Source organism: Wolffia australiana, chromosome 1 (genome assembly GCF_029677425.1).
Source record: "Wolffia australiana isolate 7733 chromosome 1, ASM2967742v1".
Taxonomy (NCBI): Eukaryota; Viridiplantae; Streptophyta; class Magnoliopsida; order Alismatales; family Araceae; genus Wolffia; species Wolffia australiana.
Genome location: NC_135835.1, coordinates 3,831,500 through 3,841,882, shown reverse-complemented (window position 1 = coordinate 3,841,882; position 10,383 = coordinate 3,831,500). Strand labels below are relative to the sequence as shown.

Below are 10,383 nucleotides of genomic sequence, written 5' to 3'. Positions count from 1 at the left end.
GACTTGAGGAGGAATAGATTTTAATGCCTCTCCATGGGAATTTAGTATGGGCAGTTGAAGAATAATCCCAATACAAAGTTCAGATAACACTTGGGAGAAGTGCCACAAAGCTATTTGGACACCCTCAACAACTTGGGTATTAATCTAAGTGGTGCCTCATCCACCAATAAGATCCCATGTATGAATGGCATAGGATTAGACCTCAGGAAGAGAGAGGGATAATTTGGAAAGTGTAATTAAAAACTAAAAAAATTCTAATTCTCAAAAGGTAAGAAAATATTTTTTCTATTTAAATCTTAATTTCCTGAATTTTACAGAAATATTTTTGGGAATTTTATTGGATATTATAATAGGAAATAGTAATTACATTTGACTAATGAAATAAATCTTGATTGCGAGGAAGAAGGATCTGTTCACATGTATTTGGGTCTGGCCACATTGGGGAATATCATTACTTAGAAGGTTATGCAAGGTTCCAACTTTTGGAGGAATCAACGTTAAGAAGTAAAGAAACAAACTAAATTGCATAAAATTAACATAAATTTTGGCTTCACTGTGTGACTTCTTCATTTTCATATTTATTAACTGCTGCACCCTGCGTGCCTTTGTTTACTGCGCTCCATCGCTTCTGTGCTGCTCCTGCTGGTAGACTCGCACCTTCTTCATTTTAATCTGAATTGGATTCATATCACTCATATGAATCTTCATTGACTTTGTAACATTCAGATGCATATTCATTGACTTTGTAACCTAAAGTAGGAACTCTGGTATGGAGAGTTCTCTACCATTGACTTCACCAATGGTAGAAGGTGCACACTCAAAATGAATGTTACGAAGGCACAAGCTATGAAGGAAGCAGCTCAACACCCTGGAAATGACAGGTCATTGCCTGATTTCAGCAGAAATGAATAGTGGATATGCACTACGGAGCAGTAGAGGCGGTCATTGTGTGCATTTAAGTGAGGAATTATTTTATCTTCTAGGAAAGATAACCTATCAATAAGGACAAAGAAATCAGATTTAAAAAGAGAAGATATAACCTCCAGGTCAAGAGGTTGGGGCAAAGAAAGATTTTTATCCCATAGGATCATGTTAATACTGGAAAAGACCTTCTTTTAAATGGAGTATAAGCACCTCCACTGTAGGGCTAGTGGCTTGCATACCAGACAAGAAAAACTTCAAACCCCTGCTACCGTGCCAGTTGTGAGATCGTGTCCCTAAGGGGGACAAAGACACATTGGTTCTCTCGAGGCCATATCAATGCCTAAAACCTGCCTCCATTCTCAGTTGATATCTCCTTCCTCCTAAATTGGAACCTTCAGAACCTAGGATATTTTTCACTTTTCAAGTTCTGACGTTATCCAAAGGGGCTTAAAAGTGGGATATGAAGTCAATGATCATATGAACCTCCTAGTGAGCTGGCAGTGCTTTCTCCAAATCTCTTGCTCAGCTACCATGTACCTCGATCCTTCACTTTCAAAATTTAAGAACGGACCCAAACGAGAATTTTAATGAGAAAATTACTCTGTCATACTTGATTGGGGAAAAAATTCATTGATCTATTTATAAATCAAAAGCTACGGATGGATAGAAGAGACAAAGTCAAAGCTTCCCTCGAAAAGTTCTGACCAAAACTCTTCTTGGATTGTCAAATATCATGTGCTAAAGTTGGGGAACTCTAGATTGTTGATTATTTCTCTCACATCTTCAATCCATGTCATGGATCACAAGAAAATCATCAAAATCTTAGGATTTGCCGAGTGTTTTGCATCAAAATCTACATTTTGAAGGTGCTTTAATCATGAATAGATGCTTGTCTCGTCAGAGAAAACCTCGTACTCAGAATCACCAAAAAAATTAGCCAATTATTTACATGACATCTAATATTCAGATTTATTTAAGTTTTTTAGGCTGTTCAGTCATGTTCTGATAGGTGAGCCTGAAAAGGGAATAAAGTACAAAGTAGTTAATGAGATTCTAATGCATCCATTTGTTTTATCATTCTTCACAACATGTATGGGCACCTGAATCTTAATATTCAGATTTATTTACTATTCAGATTACCTTGAAGGCGCGGGTTTGTGAGGGGGAGAGGTGGATAAGTTTAGAATTGTGTTAGGTCTAATTCCTATTACTTTGGCAGTATTCTTCGTAAGGGCGTATATAGTATTTATCTTAAGATTCATTGACTTGGGTTGCTGCTAGGTGCTTCTGGTTGGAGTTCTACTCTGAACCTCTCCTATCTATTGCACATTAACAAAGCTACCCGATGCAGTGGAGCCTTAGCAAGTGGATGCATTAGTGATGGTTTACCTGAGTCTATTTGGGTACAGTCAGTTCACTGGGAGGATTGCCTTCCTAAGTCCAAGTTTTTTCCAGGTTATTTAGATTTAAAAACACTTGTGTTTCTGGTAGTTATCTATTTAATCTAATGTTTCATTTTGATTCACTTCTCCTCTCACCTTAAGTTCTTTCCCTTGAAAAAATGCATAAAAACACTTGTTTGAAGGTAAAAACTCGGTAGAAAACCTTGGACTCGCATCGCAAAAAATGAATTTATTTTCAAGTTTATCAACTTAACACATAACATAGCAAGACTTCGCGATGAAGTTCAACTTTGGTTTGAAGTGCAATCAAGGGTATGCTAATCTTGTGGTTGATGTCATCAGCCATAAGGAACCTGAGCTCTTTTTATGCTCCCATGAGCCATGATGGTGATAGTCTTGGAGGAGATTTAATGCTTGGCTTCCCTTGGATGTATGGACTTGATACCATCACAGATGTCAAGGACCACTTCTCCAAATATGTGATATATGTGCCTACATAGAGGAAGAATACCGAGTACGAGGTTGATTGACTTTATATGACTTGCATGGTGAAGCGTTAGGGGTTTTCACAGGGCATTGTTGTGATAAAAGATTGATGGGTCAATTTTGATAGCTAAGTGTTAGTTAAAATGGTGCATGTACAATAGACTTTCTTCTGGGTCAATGCACATTTCTCCTCAATGAATTTTTATGAAAAGATTGAAGTCCAATTAGTTTTTTATTAACAGTGACTAAGATATTGATCTACTTCTTGCATCATACATCATTCCCTTTCTGGTCACAGACAATGCCAAGCCATCTGAAAAACACATGGGATAGGGTATGTCATAGCAAAACGCAATACTGATAATGAAAAAAAGCTTGAAGAGAGCTTGGAGAGAGAAGGGGGTTCTCCATATCTCTCTCTCTACATCAGATATTTAATCTCTCTATTTCTATATCTCTCTCCATGTTTTTCAAGCATGAGTACGACGCAAAGAACCAGACAAGCTCTCGAGTTGGTGGCCCATCCATAAAAATAAGCGAAGGAAAAAAGGGGGAAAAACAAACATGATTCTGAAGAGATCAGCTGGCAGGCCCCTTCTGCTTGAGGGTGATCTTGTCGCCGAGACTGAGGGCGATTCCCTGTGTTTTGCTCCTTATTCGGATGTATCCGCTTAACTTACCATCGCCCTGCTTCTCAATGCTCACGTTCACGAGCGCGTCCTCGCCAAACACACTCTTCGCGTACAGGTTTGCTGCCAGGTAACCGCACTCCCCGTCCAGAGCAGACCTTAATTTTCCCACCAGTGCACAAAAAAGCAAAGCAATGCCACGGGGCAGCATATCACCAATTAAGTCACAAGGAATTGCATCCCATAAAAAACAGAAAAAGAGAGAGAGGTAGAGAGAGAATACAGACACATAAACATAGAGTACAGAGAATTAAAGCATAGAGAGAGAGATAGAAATGTAGACGCATAAACAAAGAGAAATAGAGAGAATCAAAGGACAAAGAAAGGAAGAAGGAGAAATGTTGACAAATAAACATAGACAAAGAGGGAGGATAAAGCAAGAATAGAGAGAAATAGTGAGAGACAGAATATGTGAAAAGAACAAGCAGAAAGAGAAATGCAAGCATAGAGAGACGGAGTGAACAAGTATTGAGAGAAAGAAAAGGGGATGTAAATAAAATATAAGGAGATAGACCGATTTTCATAAACATAGGGAGAGAAAGAAAGAAAGAAAGAGAGATAGAGAGAGAGAGAGAGAGAGAGAGAGAGAGAGAGAGAGAGCACGGAAGAGAACTAGAGGAAAGAGAATTGCAAGCAATGGGCCCCAGAGAGGAGGAAAAAACAAGCGAAGATATAAATAAAACGACTGGGATTTGATGAAACATAGAAATTACCGGGATATAACGAGGGAAGTACAAACACTTGGTGATGAAGACAGAAAAGAAAGATGGAGAGAGATAACATTGAGATAAGAGAGAGAAATTGCGGAGGGGTGAGGCATTTCAACTTAGTCAACTGTTGCATGCAAGGACATAGAAAGACAGATGAATACATGTTTATAAAAGCGCAGAGAAGAGAGTGATAGAAAGAGAAATAAAACCATAGATTGGGAAAGAAAAAAAGGGGGGATAAATAAATCTACCGAAATTCCGGTAAATCTATGAAGAAAATAAGGAACCGACGAAAACTATTTATACAGGAAAAATAAGAGGGTGAGAGATTACAGAGGAGTGAGGCATTTCATATTGGTGGACTTGATGATATGCTCGAGGAATTGTTTCTCATCTTGGATAGTAGTATTTACTGCCACCTGCAGAAACAGAGAGGTAGATATGTCTGAGAGATAAAAAAGAAACATGCTGCATGCATGCGAGATGGAGGGGAGTGTGACCTTATTTTCCCACTCAAACTCTGCCCACATTGTGCGGAAGGCAGCATCAGGGCAAGAGGCCGGAGAGATATAGTCCATGATATCGATGTGGATGTCATTGAGGACGACAACCGTTCGGTCCAGAAGGTTGGAAGAGGTCTCGTAGACAATATTGCCAAAAATGACCCCAGTCTCAGTGGAGGAGACCTTGATGTTGGCGCGAATCTGACGGCTAGACTCGGGAGCGAGCACGTAATTCTGAGGGCGCTCCACCAGCTTGAGGTCCCCCATGGTGGCCAGCTCCAAGCACAGGTTCTGCAGCGTCTCCTTGGTCCGGTTCACCACTGTGACATCCAGCACGATGTCGTAGTGGTGCACTGTGACATAAGCCTCTGCGTATACTGGGTCGCTGAACCCAGTCAGCTGCAGGATGCGGTTCAGCTTGTTCGCATCGTCTGCGTCCTTGGTGAACTCTCCGGTTGCACGCTTCAGGTCATCCTGAACCTCGTCCTCAAGTTCCAGTAGGCTCATTCCCTGAGTGTTGACAAAGTCAATGATGTCTGATTGAATAATTTCGTAAAAATATAACATATCCCCAAATAGTAAGAAACCCATTAACTTATACACTTTTTTGCTTAGATGACAAGAGGAACAGAGCCACAGGAAACCTTTGAGCACACGTGTTCCTCCACATCATGGAGTCTGTAGGTAGGGACAGATGATGAGTGGACGGTGACTACTACAATGATTGATCCTTGCTGATGAATTCGTCATCGTCTCATCACCATTTTGTCATCTTGCGTAAAAAAACCTTTGCCATATGGTTGAATAATCAGATGACAAATTTTTTGTCATCTCGTTATCACCTTCTCATTGTCTTACCAAATACAAACGATGATGTTGATGATGATGACGAATTTGTCATACATCTGAATCATCTGACGACGAAGTTGTCATCGTCTGTTAATCTTGTCATTATATTGGCATTCTCTCATCCCAAGCATAGACGATGATGACGATTTTCTCATATGTCCAAATTCATCCGATGATAAATTCATCTTCATCTCGTCAACATGTTGAATCACCGTGTGGTACAAATAACAGATAAATAAATAGTCCTCCAGTCCTATTAAGTCAAATAACTGACACGTTTGCGCTGGTATCTAAAAGAGTAAAGAATCAGAGGTTGAAACAGAGCAGGAGACAAGTGGCGTAGAGTAATGATGAATCAATCGGTGGGAATTAATAGAAAACGAAGCAGCAATTTAGAAATTTGTTTGATACTGAAACACAGTATCGAAGCTTTTAATCGAAAGAGTAAACGCATATTTCTCGTAAAATGGAACGATACAAAAGATAACCGAAAGAAAATTTCAACCTGATGAGCAAAAAAACACGCACTTCAATTTCTTAATAGAGTAAGAGGACAATTAAATGAGAGGACAAGAAAGCACCTTTCTTCCTCTCTCCAAAGAGGCATCCCAAGCTCGAAAAGTTAACAACCCAAAACGCAGTCATAATATTACCGGGGACAGTTATTATAAGACAGCACGCAGGATTGACGAAAAGGATCGTACAAGAAATAGCAAAAAGGCATCATTAAAAAATTCACTTGATTCCATTAAAAAGTGGACGAATCATATTTAAAATAGATGAAACCAGACATTAAGTAAAAGGATAACCGATTAATAGTAAAGATGCGGAATATGCACCCTTGACTAACAGACCACTGTGATATTTCAAGGAGACAAATGGACAGCTATTAAAAGAATACTCTGAATGATGACTAACCTTTCTGCTCTTCAAATGGTAAAAGTCAATGAGGTCGTCAGGTTGAGCCTGAGAGACTTGAGCTTTCGCCTTTTTCTCCTCTGTCTCACGCAGCTGCTTGTCACTGAGCATCTTTGCAAAACTCTGGCGACAGGACTGAAGCCATATCTTTCTTGCTTCATCTCCCGTGTTGCAGAGGAGTCTAATACAAAGAATAATGCGGTCATAGGAATCATTATCAATAGGATGAGGCATCACAGAAGACTGCCCCAGTTGCAGCATAGACACCATAATCAGCAGTGCACCCGCCACAGCCTTGTTCACTTCTGTCTTTGAAGGTTGAACCTCTTCCAGTCTGAGGACAATCTTAGTTAAATTGGATGCAACAACGGCCCCCAAGAAGAAATCCCCACCGAGGATCAATGACCGCAAGTTCCCCGGCGACGACAAGGATCCAGCTGCCAGGTTTGGAGGCGTCATCGCAGTCTCTGAGGCAGCACTCTGCGTTGCATAAGTTCCATCTGCAAGAACTGTGGGCCTCCTAGATGACACAGTAGCGGCAGAATTCACTTGAGAAGGCTTCTTTGACGAGTCAACTGAATCCGTCTCCTCATTATTAAGGGTATAGAACGGTAAGTCCCCAAGGCACTGCTTAATGGTGGCAATAGCAGTCTCAACCTCAGACAGGGAAAGGCAGTACTCACCCAAAATCCAGACAGCACAAGCACATACTCGTGCTGCTCGGATCTGATAGAAGGTGTCCAGCAAGCGAGTGATGATGGAGACACGGAGTTTTGGGTTCGTCTCGATGATCTCGCGGACGAAGACGACAACATCCATGGCCGAGGCGACATTGCTGTCGCCGAGGTAGTCCATCAGCAGATGAACAACACTGCCCGCCACTTCAGGGAATTTGATGGCGCAGGAATGGATAGCCTGAACCAGCATCTGCCTGTACTCCCCATTCTTCTCGAGCTCTCCGCTCTGGGTCTTCACAACCTCCTTCTTAAGGGTCATCACCACTTCATCGACGTTCCTGGGGGTGATGAGCTCCAGCGCAATATCTAAGGTTTTCCTGCGAATATCAAGATTAGGACTAGATAACGCTCGAAGAACATCCATGATCAAATCCATCATGATGTCTCTATGAGCAGAACGAAGCTCATTCAATCGGTCAAGAACAATGAGCTTCACATTGTTGTCGCTTTGGGATAGAAGCAGCTGGCAGTAGGTGTTGGCCGCAGCTCGGATAGCCGTGGGGGCCGAAGAGAGAGACACAAGAGTCCCAGCACATTCATAGCTCACCGCTGTAGAGGTGGACGTTGAATCCAACAACCCGATGATGATCTTTATGTATCGACCCTTCTCTGATCTGTTCGTCCTGCAGACCTTGCGGATCAGATCAAGAACAACCATCTGCATCAGTTCCCCCCAATCAGTGACGGATTCAATATGGGATAAAAGATAAGCCACAGCTCGATCCTGGGCACACTGGAACAGCATCAGGAAAGCATTCCGACGGGTTGAAGCGTCCTGCTCTGTGCCCAGAAGTCGCTCAATCGTCTCAGGAGCATCGACCAGAAGCTGCTCTCCTTGAGGCAATTTGTAAAGAGACATGATAGCAAGAACAGCATTTCGCCTTACGAAGGGGTGTCGGTGCTCGAGATTGCTGAGTATGGAGGGCACCAACGGCTCGATTATCTCGGCCTCCGATAAGCGGCATAGAAATCGAAGAGTGACACCTCGAATGTACTCGTTGGGGTGCTGCAGATTGTTCCTGAGGGTCTGACAGATGAGAATCATCTCGGGAAGAACGCGGCCGCGGGAATCCGTCTTGTCGATGATCTCCAGGTAGAGGAGGAGCAGCTTTTGAACGGTGTGATCTTCCGAGGGGAGAACGTAGCGGACGATGGTGATGAAGAGCTGGGGAAGCTGCTCGCCATTGAGGAGAAGCATGACGGCTTTGCGCATAGCATCAATTTTGGCCTGGACGTCGTTGCCCTCGAGCGATTCCTTGATTTCGTTGGCCAGCGCGGGGGATCCCTTGTCGAAATGCACCAGCAAGGTGCAGGATTTCTCCATCTCGCGTACTCTTCGCCGATCTTCGGGATTAGGGCTTCTCTTGTTCAAGGATCTGAGTGAAACCAGCGTAGATCTGACTGTTCAGAGGAATTCGAACCAAGAATCGGAGGAAAAACTGAAACTAAAACAAAAAATTCTAGCCACGGATTGAAAACTACCTCGGATTGCACAGTTCAGATCCGCCGGCCGCCGCGCTCGATCTTCTTCGCTTTCGTCGTTCCTGCTCTCCCCTGCGCTAGAGAGAGAGAAGAGAGAGAAAGAGAGGAGGAAGAGCGAGAGAGGAAGGACGGGATTATATATGTAGGAAAGAGTTTTACCGAGGAAAGCTTGGATCTACGGTGGGTGAAATAATGGGCCGTCGGTTGATACATACAGTTTTATTTTAAGTGGGCCCATTTGTAAATGGGCGTCAAACCCAACCCAGCGTATTTGAAAGCAGATCATGCTTAACAATTATGGGTTAAAAAAAGTAGGATAAAAAGTACACAGGAATGATAAATATGAATGCATCTAAAGCTTTCTATTTACATAAGGCTGACTTATTTGATTTTTTTTTAGAATGCACTGAAATATAAATTTTCATTTCTGAGTTTAATTATTAATGATCCATGGTTTAGATGAAGATTTCATTATTTTAGGTCAGCTCCTCAGCAAGTATGATTGTGTCCCTTCCAGTTAACATTTTCAGTATTTTATGAGATATCATTATGCAGATATGTTAATCTATAGGTGGAGTCTCAATATTTAGGTCCCTTTTGGCATCCTCTCTACCTTTAAATTTTGGACTTTATCTGAGGTATGCCGTGATTAATATTTAGGTGGGTTAAAATAGTTAGGCACGAAGTATTTAAATCATGATATTTTACTTTTATACAAATGATGTGAGATTATACTAATGAACATAAATTTATGGTACCACCTATTGACATGGATGGTGATATCTACCCCCTTGGAAGATTTAATTGTTCTCCACTCGAGAAAAAGGGTCTTATTAAAAAAATTTGGTAATAACAAGTAATGATCATATCAATCCTTGGGCAAATATTGATTTTTTACACAATTTTTTGTTAATTTGAGATGTGTTATGTCATTAATATCAAGCAAGGTGCAAAGATGATATGGTAAATTTGTCTTTTGGTAGATACTTCTTTTTAAATAAGGAGTGAAAAATTATGTCTCATAGTTTTGTGACAAACCATCTGACTATTATAATGATTATATTAAAAATATAAACCAATATTGATAAAAAATATATGAATTTTTAAAAATGTAATCTTAATCTTAATTTGAATCAAATCAAAACAACAATATTTTTTGACACTACCTATATATGACTTCAAATTTTAAACATGATAATTATGAAATTGGAAAAGCTCACTTTATATTGCAACATCAAGGCATTTTCATCCTTTATAGTGAGCAAGTCTTTCATAATAAATATGATCGAAGGATAAGCCTTTGAAATATGATTTTGATTAACAAAAAAGGTAGTGCAAGTCTAACATTGACTTTATTGAAACATAATTTTCCACACGACCCTTCTGCAGCAGTCTTTGTAAGTTAATATGATATTGGAAAATTTATATGTGGACTTGAAAAATAAATACAAAATTAAATATCTATTAAAAAATTTTATAAGTATATTTAGTCTCCTGTAAGAATTACAAACAATACAATGATAAACACAGGAATTTAACATTGATGGACGTGGAATATTCTCTTCAACTCATGGACTTGTCAATTTTCCCCAATTAAAATTATATGTCACTAATATATGTCATCATTATGCAGTGAAATACACAACTATAATAATCAAAGTGAAAACATCATTTATACATAA

The 10,383-nt window shown here is 40.4% G+C and overlaps 1 protein-coding gene across 1 annotated transcript; it reads right to left on the bottom strand.

The window, feature by feature from the left end:
- Nucleotides 1-3,143: 3,143 nt before the first annotated feature.
- Nucleotides 3,144-8,839, bottom strand: LOC144702373 (coatomer subunit beta-1-like). Its single transcript, XM_078574399.1, has 5 exons — nt 8,702-8,839; nt 6,483-8,595; nt 4,713-5,225; nt 4,546-4,631; nt 3,144-3,600 (listed from the first exon to the last, which is right to left on the bottom strand). Exons 2-5 carry the CDS (start codon nt 8,541-8,543, stop codon nt 3,393-3,395), a joined length of 2,868 nt encoding a protein of 955 aa, XP_078430525.1. The 5' UTR covers nt 8,544-8,595; nt 8,702-8,839; the 3' UTR covers nt 3,144-3,392.
- Between the last annotated feature and the right edge of the window lie 1,544 nt (nt 8,840-10,383).